Source organism: Genypterus blacodes, unplaced genomic scaffold (genome assembly GCF_046128005.1).
Source record: "Genypterus blacodes isolate CSIRO-AG114 ecotype Tasmania unplaced genomic scaffold, CSIRO-AGI_Gbla_v1 ptg000031l_1, whole genome shotgun sequence".
NCBI classification, from domain to species: domain Eukaryota; kingdom Metazoa; phylum Chordata; class Actinopteri; order Ophidiiformes; family Ophidiidae; genus Genypterus; species Genypterus blacodes.
In genome coordinates, this window is record NW_027466844.1 from 166,680 (window position 1) to 187,742 (window position 21,063).

Here is a 21,063-nt window from a genome sequence, read left to right on the forward strand (position 1 = left end):
CGGGGAGGGAAGAGCGGGAGAAGAGAAGGAAAGACAGAGAGAGAGAGAGAGACAGAGAGACAGAAAATAACCAAATAAAAAAAGGCTCCTTGACAAGTTAGGGAGCTGCTCCAAATACAAAGAATTTAAAAAGGAGAGAATAACAACGAGGTGACAAACTGGGACGGTGTGCAACTTCCGATCAGAAAGTGTGTGTTTACTGTATGTGTGTATGTGTGAGTGCGGCCTCTCCTCGGTTTGACCGTGGCCTGACTCTCCGTTGTCCTGGAGGAGACGCACAAAACCACATCAATGCCAAACTATTACTGTCTGCTTCACAGAGAAACAGGGCCACTGCTGAGGCTCGTGTTCCGACTAGTCGACGAAAACACTGAGAGACACTGTGTTTGCAAGACTGGAGGTTCTTAAGTGGTAGGGAGGGAGGTTTAAGGACGGATTAAGGCCGCCCAGGTGAGTTGGTGTTTGTGAGTGTGTGTTTGCAATGGGGAAACAGTTGGCGCTCATCATGACTTAATGTGTATGTGTGTAAGGCCGGATTGATACAAGACGAAGGGGTCACTTCCCCTTCTCTCTGGCAGCTCTCTCTCTCTCTCGCTCGGTGCGCGCTGGGAAATCCTCGCTGCGGGTTTTAAAACCCCCCCGCTGCCATGGCAACCTAATGAGATGCTAATTGAATGGAGGCACTGCATGGTTAGCCCCCCTCTCCCCCCCCCTGCCTTCCCCAGATCGGCTAGGGCCAAAGCTAAAGCTAATAGAACTCACTCAATAGCCGCCTTTTCTGTGAGAGCAGCACCGCTCCCCTGCTCAATGCTCTATAAATTAACCTACACACACACACACACACACACATATATCTGCACGCTCACACACACACTTTAAAAAGAGCCTGAATGTGTCTGAAAGAGTGTGTCAGTCCAGGCATTGTGTGTTGGGCAACTTAATTGGTTTAACCTTAAATCTTTGCCGTGTCTTTCCATTTCAATTAGGCTCCAGACACTTTACTGCTTTTAACCCTTTAGTGGAAGAACTTCTGGTTTTCTGCAAAACTAAAATGACCATCAAATAATCTGATGTTTAATAATGATCTATACATTTATAACCAATTTATCATTAACGCTGCAGAGGAGTGACAAAGGCCTCTGTCCTTGTTTGACAGAGGAAACATGACAAACTAAATTTTTTACACACACTTTATACTTTAACTCTACTCAGCACAAATCACAGCAGTGTGTGTGTGTGTGCGCACAGCCACCTGGCGTGAGGTTATCTCCGGTGTTCAGCCGGAGACAATAAGAGGCAGTGACCCCGCGCGACAAGAGACGCACTGTCCGCAGGCAAGAGCGGAGGGACGGGCCGCCCCCATTCAAGAGCAGAGGTCAGAGGTCACGGGGACATCCTATGACGAGGAATGAGCACCCGACAAAATGCAGACGAAGAAGTATGCCGCGTACAGTTGAACAGTGTACACGTGTACACACACACACACACACGCTCCTCAGCCACAAATGGTGAGTGTGTGCTGACTGTGTGCGTTTGAGTTTTCCAACATGGTGCTGCCGTTCGAAACACACTCTTCTTCATGGCGCGTCTTCAATTTCCATCTGACTGCCGATTACGCAAGCTCGGCTTCCTGTGGCACTATGTCGAATTTGACGCTCTTCCAAACCTCGCCGGTGCCAACAATCAATAAACACCATCTGTGTGTGTGTGTGTGTGTGTGTGTGTGTGTGAGACGCATGCTGTCATCAGACCCCAATTACCTCTGGCGTTCACCTCACTGATAATCTCGTTGCTCCGTCTCCGCAACAATACCCGCCAATCAATCTGCCACCCCAAACAGGAAATACACTGCTTGACCCCTGTGTCCGATCTTCTAGCGAGCACTCTGTCATCGCCTTCGCCTTTCCTCGCTGTGCATTATGGGAGATGCCCGTGCCCACTGAGGAGATGCGGCGGCGACTGAGGAGGGCTGGCACAGCCCAAGAGTCAATCTGAGTAATCTTCTCAGGGAGCTATTGTGCTGCGGAGGGAGGTGATGACGGGGGTATCCGTGCCCCGGGGTGTGTGTGTGTGTGAGGGTGTGTTTCTTTTGATATTCTGAGGAATGTGGTCGGGGAAATGGCGGGGGTTTGTCTATCAGTCTGTCTACACATGATAAATTGCTGTACCTGAAACCCCATTCGCCATGGTGGAATGTAATGAAGAACAGAGTGAGGGAGGGAGAGGAAGAGGAGAGCATGGGACAGAGGAAGATGATGATGGTCCAAGACTGTGAAGGGCAACTGTTCAACGGCGAGAGATGAGAGAGGGAAGACGGCCTGTGACGAAAAGCCCCAAAAATGGGTCGAACCAGACGCGGCGCGGAGTTTGGCGAGATGTGCCACAACGGGCGTTGGACAATGTGGGGACAGGAAACAGATTGACGGAAAGGGGGTGTGGGGGGAGAGAGAGAGAGGGAGCTCCTTCGCGGCCTCGTCGTTCCACAGTTTTGGCATCTGGTTCATATCAGCGTCAGAGCAGCTTGTCTGTGTGGCGTATACAGAGACGATATCATGCCTGCGGTATGCGCTTCCTCTGCTGCAGTGCACGCGGCCCTCACGTGAACATGACGAGCCCGCGGGAGAGGGGGGTGGAGGGGGGCGGCGGCCACAGAGGGGTTATCGTCAAGAACATATGGGCTGGAGAAAAATCTAAATCAAAGTCGGGGCGTCCCTGTTCCTTCATAATAGTGTCCTGCTGGTGTTTGAAATGTGTAACGGCCTCTGAATACGACTGTGGCGTTGGATGTTTTGGACGATGACCTCATGCATGGCGAGCCATCGGACAGAGATTTAGCGACGCAAAGAATACAGGAGTGCGCAGGAAAGCTTGGCATTACGGGATCCAGAGAAAAGGAACCACGCCCGTCCCATCCTGTTCTGTAGTTGGTTCGCTGTAATCGCTTAACCATCGCCCCCCCCCCCCCCCCCCCCCCCCCCCTGCTTTGGACACAAAGGCAGGAAGGAAAGCGTGGACCCACAACCGAGCGTAGCAGAGAATGGCGACTGGGCTGAGCTGGAGGTCAGCAGGAGGATATGGTGGTTTTCCTTTTAATCACAGCAGGGGATGTGACTGATGGAGGCCCGGGTCACGTTACGCCGCCGCCGCATGTACAGCTGAACCTTAACGACGGTCAGTGGGCCGTGATGGGCGGGTTTAGTGTCTTAGCTGTTTCAGGTTTGAGCACATGGCACATGATCTCGGCTATATGGTCCGGTAATTGTACTGCATCATATCATCATCATCATTATCATATGATCAACTGCCTATGATTACACCTAATAACTAAAATTACATGCATTTCTTCTGCTCTGAGGGAAAAGACTATAGAATATATTCTGTACATTATCACTGATAACAGCATCAGCATCACGTCTGCCTGTCTAATTACAGGAGTGTGTACTATGTAGCCACAGAGCAGCAGCCTCCATTCTCTTCCTCTAACCTTCGCAGCAGACACGTGACGAGGCCTCAGAGTGTGATTCATGACTCATGTGCACATCTATGTGTACGAGCGTGTTTGATGCGATCCAGATCCGGGGCCTGCGCTGCACATTGTTTTGACATGCCACAGACACACATGTCAAACTGAGCCTATTTCATGCTTCCCCGTCTCCGCTCACATGCTACAGCGATGACCTGATTAGAAAACTTACTTTCTGTCCGTCTCTGGAGTGGAAACCACACTGCTCAAGCCTAAGGACTCCTGTAGACAGAGAACACGCGGCGGTCAGACAGGTTTGTTGAGTCAAAGTTGAGTAAAAAAACAAAACAAGGGAAAGCTGCATGTGTCAGGTAATAAGAGTGTGTGTGAGGTGCCCGTGTCTTACCTGGATCTCTGTGCGGAGCTGTAGAGAGGTGCTGCTCGGATCCTGTTTATCCTGAAAGAGAGAGCGGACGGATGAGGAGATGTAACGTATCCGTGTCAAAGGTCAACCTTTAAAAACATCCATAGGGGAGTAAAAAGTGGACGAACAAAGGTCAGTTGACAGGAGAAACAGTTAAACAAAGTCTATGTGGGAAAGACGTTCTTCAGGTCAGGTTCAAGTCGACACACCTGCGCCGCAACGAAAACAAACACTAGCACGTGTTTGTATCGGCCAACCAGAGGAACGTGTGCGGGCGACGGCTGAACGCGTCCGTCCAGCCCCCGCCTCGGGAATCCAAACCGGCGCTACTTGTTTTGGAACAGTGACGGAATGCCAAAGGGAGGTGGTGGTGTGATCGCCACGCCAGAGGCCTCCTGAAGCAATTCCGGAGATTCCAGAGTGAAAAGGGAGTTCGCCACGGCATCGGTGGTCGCCACGGTGACAGTTACACCGCGAGGTAACATGGGGGGGGTTTGTTTATAGTTTGTAGCCAAGCGTATCTGACAGGTGACATATTGAAAGGACAGATCCCCTGCAAAGAACTGAGGGAGACGACAGCTCACGTTGTTGTTCCTGTCCATGTCTGTCAGGCCTGTTCTCCCGTGAGCACGTATGTCTTCAGCAGGTGTCCCTCATGGCCTTTCCAGATGCTGGTGCGAGTGTACCGTCACAACAAATCTGCTACTTGGATTAGTTCAATATGCAGCCTGTTTGTCATAGTTTCAGAAGTTTAAATCAGAAAAGCAGTTTGAGAACATGAGCATGCAGACGATGCAGTGGCTTATGGGGGGAAAGGTCATGGAACTGCTGAGGCTCCTTAAAGCTAACTGGAATAAGGCAGATTCAGTGGTTTAGTCTTTGCTTTCATTATATGCGTGTTTTTGAGGAAGTTCCTTACTCCTGCTTTCTATCTGACTCCATCTCTTTGTGTGGTGGCAATAGAGGGAACAGGATTCAGACATCACAGCACTATGAAGAGCGTGGTTCTCCATTTCGCTAAGGGGGAGCGTGTGATTGACTCATATGGCGACAGAGGAAATCTACACGGGACACTGATTTCAGCCACATGTATGGACCGAGGCTCTGGCAGGATTCAGTCATAGGTCGGAGCTGTGGGAGACGTTCCTAACCCCAAGAATCAGTAGAGTACTTTTCTTTTTACTGCAGCCAGAGGTCCGAAAGCGATTACACGGCACTTTGTACAGTAGCCAAGCAGAGAGGACTAATCAAATGTGGACTTCCCCCCCTGAGCAGGATGTGAGTCCTTCTGGAGCGATGTGCCTCAGCCTTTATCTCCATGCACAGATATTAGGTGGAAGGAGAGCGGAAAACTGCCACTAGATCGCTTCCCAGACGTGATCCGTCATACTTCCTCATGTGAGTGACCTTTAAATTACCCTTTTTCTTCTTTGCCGGTGTATAATCACTCCCCTCACACACTCACAGAGCAAGTGAGTGGCTTATAGTTAGAGGCCTTAGTCAGAGGTGACATCATCCTCTTTAAGGCTTTACGGGTCACATGAGAAGGAGACCTAAAGTGCTGAGAGGGCTAAAAGCCTCAAAATCAGCCTGAGCCCTACAATTATCAACAGAAACGGTGAGCAACAGGAGGCAGACGTGTTGCGATGTCGCCGGAGCCTCCCAGACATTTGCTCGGTTTATCCGTTTGTCTGTTTCAGCGCTCAAGCTGGCAGACGCAGGGATTCGGAAGTTGCGGAAGTCTTCCCCTGGATGTAAATCAACAAACGCGGCGGAAGAGCCTCCAAACGGTCTCCTACTTCCTGGGGAATATGGTGATTCCCATAAGTCAGCGAGCAGGTACCTGTGCAAGGTCTGAAAAACCTGCAGGACCCTAGAGTTACAGGCTTCAGCCCAGTTACACGGCAGAGGCTGTGTGTCGGAAAACCTGGGGGAGGATTCAAGGAACAACACGTCTATCCTACATAATCAGAGGTTTGGCAGCAAGCAATGCATATAAGGACGGAAATGTGGCGAATATGGACTGTGAACTTAAAGTAAAGCCCAAGAACACACAGAGGCATTTGCTCACACACACACACACACACACACACCACCATAAACAGGCAGAAACACAGTCCCTGACGTGGCCCCCCCACACACACATAACCACAGACCCACAAAACACACACACACTCGCATAACATAAACACAGACACCCAGACCAGACAGAAAGACAGAAACACCTCCACATACACGCAACACACACACACAAACGCGCGCGCACACACACCTCGCCTACACTTCCACAGATAGAGCTCCTCAGAGACGGGGACACAAAGTCGCTCTCTGTTCCTTCATCTACTCTGACTCCCCTTCCTTGCATGCGTGCCATCTCAGAGATGGAGGGAGGGGGCGAGCGAGAGAGGGACACACACACACACACACACACACAAACAGAAGCCATGGGTGCAGACCCGTGAGATGGATTTGTTGCGGTGGGGAAAGTTCAGAGAGCGAACTCCGGCTTCTGCATCGCCGACGGAGAAGCTAAAGCCAGAAGTTGCAAACTCAACTGACACAGTTTCGTGAAAGAGAATATCAAAGTGATGTTGGGAATCAGAGTGTGTGTTCTGTGTGAAGCTTAGACCTCATACACACACACACACATACACTCCCGGAGGGGGCACGCTATCCTTTACACGAACTCATCAGAGTCGGCTTGAGACACTGCCCTACTTACCCTGTGCGTGCGCACCACAGTCAATTTGCTGTGTGTGTGTGTGTGTGTGTCTGTGTGTGTGTGTGAGGTGCACGCAGGATGCCCTAATTACTTATGCGTGACTGAAATGAATAAAAGAGGGGGAAGGCAGAGAGCTCCGGCTAATGAGGATCACGATGTTTGCAGACAGAAGCAGAGAGCAGCATCTCCAAAGACTCGCACACACACACAAACACACACAGGGAAACATCAATAATCTGTGAACATAAAAGTGAACATCATTCATATTCATATATTCTCCCTTCTAACTGCAGGAACAGTCTCTGACCCGACTGTGGACGGACAGAAATGAGCGTTTAATAGCAGCGGTTTATTCCAAACACGACTGCGAATCCCACCAAAGCGCTGAGCCACTGCCAAACTCTGGAGGCAGAAGTGGGCGGATGTGTGGCAGAGACTAGCGAGACCGGACGGCTCGGCGGCGGTCGTGCCAGCTGGCGTGGGTTGGGAGAGTCTGGGTGGGCGAGTTTTGAGCGCGGCGAAGGTAAGGGCGACGCTGGGCGAGGAACCGGAAAGTCAAACACGATGAGAGACGTTACTGGAGGGACCGGACTGAGGGTGCAAGCCTGCAGAACCAGCTCGGTTTAGAAGATGTCATCGAAAGATATGTACTATATACGCATGCAGGCACACAAGCACGCAATGTCCTTTGACACACACACACACACACAAACACACACTCACACACAAAAGCAGGAAATACATGTTTTCAGTGGGCAGTGTAAACCAAAAGCTGCTGTGCCACCTCTATCTGCTTCCCTTCCCGGCATTAGGGGCTGTGTGTGTGTGTGTGTGTGTGTGTGTGTGTGATGTCTGAGTGTGTGTGCGCATACATGCTTGCACCACAGGCCTCCGCGTGCGTCGGGCGGGCCGTCATTGTTTTGGTATTTCAAGACAAATACCGCCGTTATTACAAAATTCCAACGAACGGGGCCTCCATTTCTCCGCTAAGTCAATATTCTATTCATGCGCGAAAAAGAAAGAACAACGCCAAACGTTTTGCCGGCTGCACGAAGGAGGGTTACGCCAACAACAGAGGCGTGCCAGCGTCATTGAAAGGCAATGTTACGGCAACAAAGGCCGGCGATGTGAGCGCGGCCGGCTCGCGAAGGCAAGGAAAGCACAAATAAGCAGAGTGTGTGTACGTTTCCTCCCGAGTAGCCGTAACCTCGCTGAACTGACCCAGTTTGACAAATGGACCTCACGCACGCACGCAGGCGTCAAAGCCCCGCGGTCCAAACAAAAACACAGGAGGGCGAGTCGGCACTTGAGTCTGAAAAATCATTAGCCAGCATTCCTGACAGGCCTATAGGGTTCATCTGACCACAGCTGAGACACGTCCTAACACACACACACACACACACACACACACACACACACACACACACACACACACACACACACACACACACACACACACACACACACACACACACACACACACTTGTCGCATAAGGCGTGAGGGAGCTTCAGGCGATGCACAAAATTCCATCTTGATTTCTATTTTCTGTCCCAGGGCTGATTTTCCAGCGTTGTGTTTTTGGGTCTTCAGGCTGTACGTGCATGTGCAGCCCACCGACCCGTCCCTGCACGCTCTCCCCTCCTCTCCTGGAGCTTCTATGTACATGCATGCTTTCATCTTCAGAGAAAACACACTTTGACACCGAGAGACCTGCTACTGTGGTTGGGGAAAGAAAGACGTCGCTTGTAAAATCATCAATCTATCAGTAATTCTGGATGAAAGTTTAAATTTGAAAACGTGTTCTGTTCACTTCCTTTATTCACCGAGCGTGACTTTTAACCTTTCATGATTGACACGATTCCACATACAGTATTTGATGGACACATGGGTCAAGTTGACATATAAGTACACACATAACTATAAAAGTGTCATCATCTCATTTGCTTCCCAAACCCATTAAGCAGATGCCTGATCTTTGGGAAGTCTCTGGAAAGCAGCAAAGCCAAACAGAGATAGGTTCTACATTTAACTACACTCATTACACTGTATCAACATCAATTTGACGAGTAATTATCCAAAACACTTGCCTGTTAAGTATGGTGGCAGCAACAAACGCTAAACTGTTCAAATTAGCCTTAAGAGTCAAAGTCAAAAGGGTTTGAAATGTTCTTTGCCCTTTGACCTAACCAAATTCCAAAGCAATAAGCCTCATCCATCGGCGAATCGGGAGCCCAGGCATCTACAGGAGCGCCGGGGTTTGGCGGCGGCTCTAATCCGGCGGTCCGATTCCCGAACGGGATGTTTGTTTAACCCTTTATGTCACCCCGCTATTCATAAAACTAACACGAAGACGCGGCGGAGGTCAGGCAGGAAGCGCGGCCGATAAGCATCTGTGGGAGAGAGAGCCTCCGTCGTCAGCTTGTAACGGGCAGAGGCCCACGTCTGAGCACAACCACAACAGAGAGTTGCTCTCACCCTCGGCCTGAGAAAGAATCGGTTTGAGTTTTTACAGAACAGAAAGTGATGATGGTGAAACATCGGCGGCTGCAGGGGTTTTCTTTTCTTGTGGGAATTTTCCTAAGTCCTCAAATATGTGGTCAGGTCACCAGAGGACGAGTCTGGTCACAGTGTCTCGCCTGTGCACGACTTTCGACACGGACTAGACAGTGTGTGATAACCTGAGCCCCCCCGACCGCATTGGCAATGTCGCTGACCTCTGCAAGCTCTCGTAGTCGGAGAGCAAAGGCCAGGAAAAGGTTGCAGCTGAGGTGACCTTTGCCCCCAAAATAGTCAAACGCCTTCTGGCCAGGGCCGGTCGGGAACGCCCGCGTAATCAAAGGCTTCCGTCAAAGACAATGACAGGAGAGCGAGTTGGTCTTTAAGGCGACCGCATGGCGTCACGGCTCTCCTGTGCCCTTTAGCGTCGACTCGTCTCTCTCTGTAAAGGTCGCGTCCCTCGGGAGTGTTACACGCTAAATGCCTCCACTGCCATGCGACCCTTTGGCTCTATGACTTTATACTTTATTCCCGAGGGAGGCCACTGCATGAGTCTGGCTGGCGGCCACACACTCAACGTTGCAACAGTCGTTCTCTAATCTGCCTCTGACTGGATGAGCATTACATCATGAACAAAACAAACACCAAATGAAAACTATCTTAAATTCAGCCAATAATGGCCTTTAGGAATAGTAGAAAAACAGTAGAAGAAGAAGAAAATGGACGACTTAAGGCTGTTCCACACTTGAATATCCCCCAAATCTAAGTTTAGAGAATGACCAGACTGGAAATGCTCGCTACAGTTCGATCTAGCGTGGGTTGCTGCAGCGCTGAGGTGTTGCCTGACCCGTACGCCTCCTTTCCTACATCGTGCTGCCAAAACTTTCAGAAGAGAGAGAGGGGGGGTGGGGGGGGAAGACAGCTGCGGGCTCTCACTTCTCCACTTCTTCTTCTTCTTCCCCCCTCGTCTTCCTCCGTTCACATCCTCATCCTCCGCCCTCCCTCTCTGGGCTTCAGGCGCAGGGCCCAGTTAGCTCTTTTCCTCTCTCTCTCTCCTATACGGCCTGTAAAAATCTGCCCTGATTGCTTCCTGTCGTCTCCCCCTTTGATTTATCTCCGCGAGATGAAGCCCCAAAACGTCTAGAGGCCGACACACATCCACAGAGGAACGGAGAGATACGCACATGATAGAAAAGGATAGAATCTCTCATGGTCTAGGCCCACCCAAGGAGAACACTTAACAAACACGTAATGTACATACACATCATATCCAAGGCTGCTATCTTACATTCGGCAAACTCTCTCCTGTAAGCTGTGAGAACGGGATGTCTGCCAGCAGCCATTAAGAGGAAGAGCTCTATAAATCGCTTTTAGGATCCTTATTTAAGTCCTACCTGTCAGCCCAACCAAAACCACATGGCCGTTTTTCGTGAAACAGAGGCCTTCTATTAAAACTGGAAGAATCAGTTATGACTTCTCCTATTTATTCTCCTGTCATCTTGACTTGGACAGCTTGCTTGGTGTACGACTTGAGTCAAATCTGACACAGAATCATCATTATTAGAGACGAAAATAGTCAAATTTGCACATTTCTTCACGGAGCAGATGTTGATTGAAACATGCTGTCGATCCAATTCATCACAGATTGCGAGCACAACACTGGACAGTTGTGTGTGTGGGCCCTGTGAGTAGTTTGCGGGAGCCATCTAGGTCCAGCAGCATTCCCGCATTCACTGGCTTGTAGCTTGGCAACCAAAGAGGTGCCCCACTAGCCTACATCCTTGTGAAAAGGACCCCCAAACTGCCCAATGGACCTCCAGCACAGCAACAGCATCCACATCCTGAAAGGCCGTGTTTGCTTTTAGAAGAAGTCCAAAACCCCCGAGCACAACATTTGTGTTTGTTCCTTTGCTTTTTGAGCTGTTGTTGATTGGCTGGTTGTTTCATGAGGGGAAAACAAATCCATGGCTGCAAGTTGGTTTTTGCCTCAAATCCTGTTTGTGTGGGTGTGTGTATTTACCATGTCCAGCTCCTGGGAGACTCGTCGCTTGCGGAGCTCCTCCATGCGATCGCTGACGTCACTGAAGCAGGTGTTGTAGTACTCAGAGTACTCCTGGGCAAGGTCATCTATGTTGCCCAGAGAACCATCCTGCAGAGAGGGAAGAGAGAGAGAGGGGAGAGGGGGAGAGGTTTAACCAGCGGATCACGACAACATCCCGAGGAAGGAAAGCAAACTTTACTGAAAAGGGGCTGGGAGAAAGCTGTATCTGCACTCAAGACATGGCAACACGATTCAGGATGATAAACAAGCTTCCAGCAATCAGTGTTGTTTCAGGAATCTCAAATGTTTTGAGATACTTCCTGATAACACTCAAAAATGTCACCAGACTGGAATTTTACCCACTCAAAAGCAAATGTGAGAGAATTGCTCTTTCACTTTCGGTATTTCTCTAAACATGTGATCTGTGGCTCCGTCTTCTTCTTCACGACATCCACAGCATGCGAGCGATTTGGGGCCAGGAAAAATGAGTCTGGTCAGGTCGCCGCGCGGCAACGAGCGCATTTCCCGTCCATCTCGCCTGCGCACCCTCACCGCGGTCTCAACAAACCGCCGTCACATACACTAACAATTAGTGGCGTAAGAAAAGTGCCTGGTAAAGTGGCAGGCAGGCAGGCAGTCAACCCGGCACGGCTGCAGGGTGGCGTAAGGACACACACACATACTCTTGTTACGTGCTCCTACAGACAAAACTGTGTTCAGGCGGTTTGAAGGCTTTGAAATTGAGTTAGATTTTAACCTGAATTTCAGTAAATGCTTGGATTGTTTAGCAAAACTGTAGTTGTCTCAGTCAGGCATCACAAACAGAAGCACGGTGAGCTGAAGTGCCTCAGTCATGTTGCAAACCACTGGAAACTCTTCTTCTTCTGTCAACATTAACATTTGCTGCATTAATCATTCAGTCCTGAGATGTCAGAGTGTTGTTGTCTAATCATCTCTCTATCTGCTCACATGGCGCATTTCTACACGCAATCTAAAAAAATCCATCAATGAAAAGGTGTGTGTGTGTTTGATTGTTGTTGAATTGTTTCATTCTTATCGGATCGTACACAGCATCTTTGGCCGGCCGCGCTCTGTTCCTGGGTTTGATCGGCGGGGTCGAGGCGTGCATAAAGGACGGCCTTTACCTCCCCGAGACATTCTTCGGACTGCAGACCAAAACACGCGCTTCCGGCCGAGCTGGCTGCAGTTTAGATCGGCGCAGTTCCTGTCTTTGTGTGGGAAATGTGTTTAAGATGGAGGGAGGAAGCCGTGCTCCAAACCAGTTACGACCTTTTCTATCAGAATGATGCCGGGGGGGTGGGGGGGATTGGCCTCTGGGGTCACTCCTGGAAATACTGATAGCGTAGAGACTTCAGGACGAATCAGCCAGAGTGAGACACTGTCAACTTCAGAAGCAAGCGGTCTCATGCAGCAGAATATAATCTTGGATATGTTTCCAATACTTTAAGTGAAACCCTTTAGAGGTTCTGCAGTGCACAGCAAAACCCCTCTCTACAACATGGGAGCTAGGTCCGACTCCCATGGTGAAAATGTAGGCCATTCTAGCCGCGATGGCCAACTGTTGAATATTCATGAGTGTTGATCTAATCTGTGCCAGGCAGACAGCGAGCATTGAGTCAGTGTGCAGGGTCCGAACAGTCTCTCTCAGTCTCTGTCTCTCTCAACAGGACTCGCTATCCCAGTGCCAGGCCACAAATGAATGGATCTCTGTGAGCGCGGGTGGGTGCCCTACACACACACACACACACACACACACACACACACACACACAACCGCGAAAACACCTCACGCACACGGGTATAGGGGCTTCTTCTTCTTCTTCTTCGGAGATGGCTGTCTCGCTGGAGAGAAGGCGTATTAGCATGCGGACACACGCATTCAGGAGTGCAAATGCCAGACCAAAACAAACTGAAGCAGGTCGATGAAACACAACCGAGCTCAGAGTTCAGAAGAGAAAGGGGCAATTAATTAAGTATAAAACTGTGGATTGACATAACAACAACACGTGTTCTCTCTCAAATGTCCGGCCGGCTGCAATCTTTCCTCCCACACTCATTACAGGAGAAACGCTGCTGTGTTCACACACATGGGGTTTGGGATGACTGAGATTCCCAATGGGATCCCTCCCTGCACACACACACACTCCCCCCCCCCCCCCCCCTTCATTCCTCAATGCTCAGCGAAAGCATCATTACACAATTCTGGGATGTCTACATCAGTGGACCCATGCCAAGGCTGCGCTAACCCTCGCATATCCAAAGAGACAACAACGGAACGCTACCCTGACAGTGCACAGACCTACGGACGACCCGAATTGGAGTTAGTGATCAGTCCGTCACATCACATGACACAGGATGATGAAGCGTGCCTTCTCTCGATGTCACCGTCACGTTGGACGCACAGGTGAAGCCATGCACGGTTCATTACTCACAGATGGCTGCGTGTGTGTGTGTGTGTGTGACTGTACTGCGACCACGTGCGCGCAAACATTCCCAGAGTGTGGATTTCTGGGATTCCTCTAAAGCTCCCCTGGCATGAGCTCATCGAGGTGCAACACAATTGACCCTTCGCCTGTTGAGAGAGAAGAAGCTTATGTATGAAGATGTGATTGATGGCTCAGATGCTGCCCTGAGACGAGCCATTTGAGTGTTTAGCCCACATTTTACACTTAAATCTGTCAGACAGGCTGAGTTGGAGGGAGGGACACGTGATGTTTGGGGCCATGGGGCGGGGGGCTGAGGGGCTAGGAGGCGGCTGAAACATCTGGAGTCTGGGAAAAGGTGCATTAAAGAAAACCTTCTTTGAGATCCATCCAGTGAACAGGTCTTCAATCACCCACTGCTTTATCTGACCGGGCAAACATACAGTATGATTGCGTATCAGGCCTCACCACTAAGATACCTTGGCAACAAACTCATCAAACATCCAGCAGCATGCACGGAGGCGCTGCTGATAGTTTGGAACGGCGTTTGAGTTGAGTGATGGCGTTTCAGCTGATGCAACAGCCTCTCCACCCTGGATGTGCTGAGGCCGACTCCCCATTTCAAACTCAAACAATGGCAACAAAAGCCACGCAAAAAAACAACACCCAAGCAAGAATGCACAAGTCAGCCGGTGTGTGTGTATTTACTGCAAAAGTGTGTGTGTGTCATACAGCGTCCGAGCCCAAGAAGCTGTTGTTTGCCGATGATGACGACTGCTCCCAAATCCCTCTTCGGCGGACGTCTGCCAGACCTCGGCGAGCAACTCTTGCTGCAGGTTGCGTGTTCCAAAACTTTGATGGACACGAGAGGAGCTATCACGGGAGGCTGAGCGGGCTGTCATGTTTGCACCGTTAGAAGATGAACTGTGAGTGTTGCGCCACAGTGGATGCATATTTACCTAATGTGCGACGTGATTTATACTGAGACATTACTGATGACAGATTGATGGTAGCTCAATCGTTCAGATAACAGGATTATTTGGGAGAGAGGAGGACGTGATATACAGGCCCTACATCTGTCAGACAAATAAATCAGATCACCTCTGCTTGTGAGGTGGAATATGTATCCATTCTGTGTACACACCCTGTATACTTGCACAAAGCAGCGTGAGGACATGAGAACTGAAACGGCGTTCCAGCCTAGTGGCCCCTGCTCACTTAATCAATTAGCCCCGGCATTCCTGGTATCCTTACGACCACAGATATTCTCTTCTACAGATGTAAGCCAGAGCACACCAGCCCTGCTTCAGTACAGTGATGCGGCCGTGCTGTGTGTGTCACTGTTGGCATTTGACATTCGATCGTGAATTCTTCATTTGAAATCTTCCATCAATCCATATTTATGATGACACTCCACAGCCCAGGCTGTGCTAATGTGCTGAACATCAAATTGAGCTTCCACTCCCCAACAGCTTGGCTAGATCCAACTTACTGGAAGAATCACGCCACAGTTAAATCGGAGGGACTGTTTTTATATGTGGTGGAATGATTTTTCCCCAAAGTCTGAACTAAACACACACACAGAAACCATTCTCACGTACTGTGGTCAAAGGTTTGCTTTCCGTAATCGTGGGGTTTTACAATTTACTATCAATATCTTCCATAGGATTACAGTGAGCCTTTAATAAGTGCTTGTACTGAGTTAACAAGCTGTTCTTTAGCTTCTTGGGTTGCTAATGTTGCAGCATCGAGGAGTCTCCGTGTCTCCCTGTGCGTTTTGGGAATCGCCGCTCTCAGTCCGGCCACACTCACGTCAGGTTTTTGCACAGCATGTAGGATGTTGTGCATTCTCTCAAAAAAAAAGTGCTTGTTTGTCATAACAGCACAGAAAGGCATTCCAAAAGGGCTAAAAGCCATTAGCCCTGAGCCGACGTGTTTGTTCTGGTCTGTCCTTTCGTCTCACATTCCTGGCAGTACCATTTATCATACTGGGGCTCAGTTACGTACGGGCTGGATTGTGGTGTACATAGCATTAACTATTGTTACAAGGTCGGCCCCTGTGACTACCCGTTCTCTAGGGGGCAGGAACAATGGCAACAGATGACAATAGAGTCATGCATCTGATGTAATGCTAGAACGTCAGTAGTACGATCGCTTTCACTTGCTTACACAACCTCAGGACGGGAGCGGCGGGGTTGAAATCGCCACCCACTCACTTGTGTTGTGTCGCGGCTATGCTAATGTTTCACTTAAAAGACCTGAGAGGAGAGAATTGTCTTGATTCCCTCGTTGAGCCGCGCATGCGCCAGCGAACACCAGAGCGACGAGAGATTGCCCGTCCAATGGTCGTCTTTCTCTTTACAGCCTGCTATCCATCTATTGTGGCGCCAAACCATAATACAATATGGACCAGAAGGAGAAGAAATGAGATATGAGGAAAGAGATAAGTGGAGACAGGTGGAGGACAGGGGAGGGTGCTGGTCGTCTGTAAACTCACATATGTACACCATCACCCAGAAAGAAGCGAAGGTGTAGAGGCAGTAGAGGCCTGGCTAGTAGCCGTTGTTCTGACCATGGGAGCAAGCGAGGGGAGGGCTGTGGAGGAAGACCGGGCCAAGGGGCACAGCCCACCTCTTTTGGACGTCTTCCTGAGGATATCCATGTCATCACACTGCCATCCATGCAGAGTAAACTCTCTGTGTGACCTAGATAATGTTCCCGAGGAACATTGAGCTGAGCTGAGCAACAATAAATAAAAAGAGATGATGACGGACTGGGTTACAGCATTATTGGTAATAAAGGTATAAAGTGGTTGAGCCCGACCCGTGTTTGGCAAGAAAAGGCCGAAATATACACCAGCACACGGTATGAAGAGTTACATGGGATGAAGTGAACAGGGATCACTGTATTTAGCCATATGTTGTGCAGAAGTAATCTATAATTGTGTGTCGAGCTGTAATAAAGACTCCGATCCTTTAGAGCTGAATGATTGTCTGCTACATAATAATTTTTTCCCCTAATGGACAATCATCCACCCACACTACAAACTCTCTTCAAAAACAAAAAGAATGACCTGCAGGCAAGTCTGATTTTTCAAAAGACCTTGGCTCAAGACAAACTTTCAGAGGAGCAATGTGGGAATAATGAAGGTCCAGCTTTGTGATTAAGTCTACAATGCTGGAAATAAGCACAATTTGAAGCTTGTGTGCTTTCTTTCTGCTATAAGTTCCAGAACTACAGCTAAATATACTGGGTAAAACCGGACCCCACACGTTCTGAAGACACATTTACCGCATTAGATGAGAATATGTGCGATGCTATGGATTCTGTTGAAAACCTCAAACGTTCATCAGCGCAGAGGTGCACCTCTAAAAACACCAGCAAATATGCTGAGGTTGAATTCCAGTCCAGAGTTTTAAACGTGGCTCATTTACAATTAAAAAAAAAAACAAGAAGAAAAAAAAGAATGTTGACATGTGAGGAGAAACCCTCGTGCCTCCAGTCGGGAGGTGGGACCAGATGTCAAACCCTGCAGACATCTGTAAACCCAACCACTTACAGCAGCCATAGCTCCTGCTCCCTGCCATCATAAAACCACTTTGACTCTTAATTAGCTCAAGGGCTATTGACTCCAGTCCAACCACAAATAAACGACTGGCTCACCAAGGTGCTCTTATTAAACACATTCCACAACGGACTGCTGTGTATGGTTAACCTCAGAGACAGGGGCCCCCGCAGACAATACTGCAAGTATACTGTACTGTGTGAGTGAGCGCGCTTTGATCTGCAGTCAAAACTAAATGAAAGCTGGTGATATTATGATCTGTGCAGATGACATCTTTGCTGTCTGTGCTGAGCGGTTCAGAGGAGCAGCTGGATTTGGGATGCGTGCCGACTACTGAGGAACAACACAGATATTAGAATATGCATGTTGACCAGATCTTTATCAAAGCAGATATCAATCTGTACAAGCATGTAGACATGTTCTAACAAGTGTGCAACCCAGACCAATCACATTTGCAACACTGTGTTAAGTGGGTTCAATAGGCTCGGGACAAAGCTACGTTATCTTCCTCTATACTGTAGGGCTGCACACATTGAGCTCTAATTCATTAACGCATTTATGTCGGTTAAAGACACAAGTTCTGTTGACCAGGACAGAAATTGGCGTGCTAACAACTTGGCATTGTCTTCTATTTGAAACCTGATTTAAGTAAATAACAGGAGTTTTAACGTTTGCAAGAAGGGAAGAACTAAAGCAACACATCATCAGAAGTCAATGTCAGAGATGACCAATCAAAAGAGATTCAGCATTAGCACAGATGGTGATGTATTTGTCTAGGATATATTAAACAGCCCACTGCCACAGTTTAGGAAGATTGCCTGTCCACATCCAAGAAAACCAATCAAATGTAATACTTCCAAATCCTCTGGCACGTCGATGCGGTTCCATAAGTGCCAGTTTGCAATCAGAAAAAAAGTTGGGTCGTAAAAATGTGAAATAAGATTCCCGCCATTGTTGAGGTCACTGGGTTTGAGATGACATTAGGAGTCCTACGTTTACACACAAACTGGTTCAGCAGCTGAAATGTAGCAGCACCAGCACTGTTTAACTGTTAAAGTAAAGGGTTAATCTCACTGACAACAAACACTCCAGCTGGACATGTGTGACACATGTTCGTGATGGACAAAACAGTGCAGAACTCTTGCTTCAGCTGTGTGTGTGTGTGTGTGTGTGTGTGTGTGTGTGTGTGTGTGTGTGTGTGTGTGTGTGTGTGCGTGCGCATATGTTTTTGTTTCATCTGAAGGGGAAAGACGTCAAGTATGAGCAAAGCCTAGAAAGACATTTGCCTCCAGAGCAATAAATCAGGATGAATTGCCTGGCTGGGAGTCAGATCTCCCACCCATCTGGTGTCAGAGTGCAGGACAGCTTCTCCCTCCCTGTCTTCCTCCCTGCCCCCCCTCCCCCACACACACGCAATTCACATCTTCAGTGCTAGACCAAACCAAATTAACACCTCTACCCTCAACAACAGTCAGACTGGAAGCCACTGTAACACCATTTGTTCAGCAGATCAATCAGATGCTGTTGCTCCCAAAAAAACTAAAACTCAAGCTGTCTCTTGCTGCAGCATAAACGAATAAAGTTGCAGAAAATCTGTTTTGATACAATCCCCCAAATCTCCAGAGAAAAGGCAGTAAAACAGCAAAGTGGATTTAAAGCTGAAAAGAGTGTTTTCAGCCTTGATAATTCCAGTTCACAAAGCAAACACACACAGACAACAACTGAGCCTCTACAAAAACAAATGAGCAGCTCTTCACAATTCACCACCACAGCTGACCAGCACAGAGGCCCCCAGCCTGCAGCTCCCGGGCCTCCACAGTTACTCGCTCTCCTGCATGTTTGCTCCAGTCTGTGACACACAAACAAGCATCATCCAGCTTGAATTGATCACAATCTTACGAACCTGTCTCACGCACACTCACTAGAACAGCGCAAAGGGTTAATTTCTCCATGCATAACCACCTACCATAATCTCACACGACTCCTTTGTGCATTGAAATCCAAACCGAGTGAACAGACTGACCTCCTCACATGCAGGCGAGCCTACGACCGAGCCACACACGGCGCATGTGGTGGGATTAAAAACATGGGGTCGTGAGGGGGGCGGGGGGGTCGCAGTGAGGGGGTGCGTATTGTTTTGATGCGTGATTTGCGTGAACCAACCAGCGGGCTGGCGACGCCGATCACTCCCAATCAGGAATCCGCAAACTGGTGTCAACTTTGTGGGACGAGGGTGAAAACTCTCAGGTAGCTGTAACGGTCTATGATGTCAGTGTGTGTGTGTGTGTGTGTGTGATTCCCCCCTTCCCCCCTTCCCTGAAAAGTACACACACAAACGCACACACGATCACACACTCACCAGCATCACCATAACGTCCGTCCACAGTTGGGAGAAAGTGTCGGACGCGGCGCCGCTTTCTTCCCGGGGCTCGTCAGAAGGCGCACCGGCCCCCTGATCGCCCTCCATGCTGTTCGTTTTCAAAAGTGTTTCCAAAGTGAATCCAAGACCATAGGCGACTGGGGGGGTGAGAGACGGGGGCCTGGTCCGAGGTGGGTGGGGGGGAGAGGACGGGGCCTGATCCGCAGCAGCTGAAGGAGGCGTCAGTGCCTGGGGTTCTGCTTAGAGAAAGTTGCCCTTGACGCACCGGTGAAACGCTCCGACGTTGCCTGGCGCGAGCCGAACTGTGCTGCGTATAACGCGCCCGGGCATGTTTGAGGTTAGTCCGAAAACAAAGCGGGCAAACACGCGAAAAAAGGGGCAAAAGTTGTAGTTGTATAGTCCAACAAGAGGTCATTCGTGTTAAAAAAGGAGACAGAAACCTTCCCGGCGTAGCGGAGTGTCCCCTTCTTCCAACTGTCCCCCCGCACTGCACGGCTCCGTGCCCGGGTACAAACCAAACCCCCACACCGGGGCGGGGAGAGGGGCTGGAGGGGAGGAGGGGGAGAAGTTGCCGAAGTGGGCGAAAAAAGTTTCCGAAAAAGTTCTACAAAATCCCTCAGCGGGGGCGACGGGAAGGAGTTTTAATAAGCGAGACGCAGAGAGAGACTTTAACGTTTAAAACGAGGAGTAAGAGAAGCGCCCGGAGCACAGAGCGACTCCTCCAGACATGGTACCTCCCCTCTCCCTCTCCCTCTCTCCCCCTCTCTCTCTCTCGTGCACATACACACTCCTCCCAACCAAAGACCAGGGCAGAAAAACACACTTGTTCCATGTGAGAGGCACAATAGCCAGGAATGAGCTCACAACCATGACGAAAAAAAGCTTTATGATATTCCCACAATCTGCATTCGAGTACCTCAACTAATTATTAACACTATGAATCCTACCCAAGCTACTTTTTTGCAGTGACCATTAATTTGCACGAGTTTTAATCTGTGCCTATAGTTTCTAGTCATGGCAGGATTATTGCAGGTCTATTCCACAGGGAAACACTTTAATCTCGTGCTGACATGGCTTTTCCACCAATAGTTGAACGGGGAGTGAGAACAAAGCACCTTCTCCACACAATTCTGTGAAAGAAACAAAACAAAGCGCATGGGAAAATGTTTTTAAGAGGGGAAGCGGGGGGAGATGTTGGTGCATTCTGTGCCCTGTGAATGTACATTTGCACGAGGGAAAAAGGTGAAACTTTGATGGAAAATAATAAAATACCTGCTTCATTTCAACACAAACAGCAGCTGATGTGACATATTGTTCTCTGCATCAAGGGTCTCATTTGAATACGAGACAGGCCCCGGTCGGGAAAAATTTAAATAAAGAAACGTTATGTGCAAGCATGAAATTGCACAGCTATGTTGAATGATTAGCCGCTTGTTATGCTCAAGCAGCAGTCAGCTCCATTGTAATGAGGAATATTGTCTCCGCGTCTCCCCCCGCTATTGCCAGAAAACACATTTTCTCAGAGCAG

The 21,063-nt window shown here is 49.2% G+C and overlaps 1 protein-coding gene across 5 annotated transcripts in view; it reads right to left on the minus strand.

The window, feature by feature from the left end:
• sash1a (SAM and SH3 domain containing 1a) overlaps positions 1-21,063 on the minus strand; it is a 129,521-nt gene that overhangs the window by 18,893 nt on the left and 89,565 nt on the right. For 3 of the 5 annotated variants that reach the window (XM_076145857.1, XM_076145856.1, XM_076145860.1), the window contains exons 2-4: positions 11,127-11,255; positions 3,870-3,920; positions 3,696-3,745 (exon numbers count right to left, since the gene is read on the minus strand). In XM_076145857.1, the coding sequence (XP_076001972.1) occupies positions 3,696-3,745; positions 3,870-3,920; positions 11,127-11,255 (230 nt within the window). Of the gene's footprint in view, positions 1-3,695; positions 3,746-3,869; positions 3,921-11,126; positions 11,256-19,514; positions 20,300-21,063 lie in introns of those variants that run through there. The other 2 variants (XM_076145859.1, XM_076145858.1) reach the window with 2 other exon arrangements.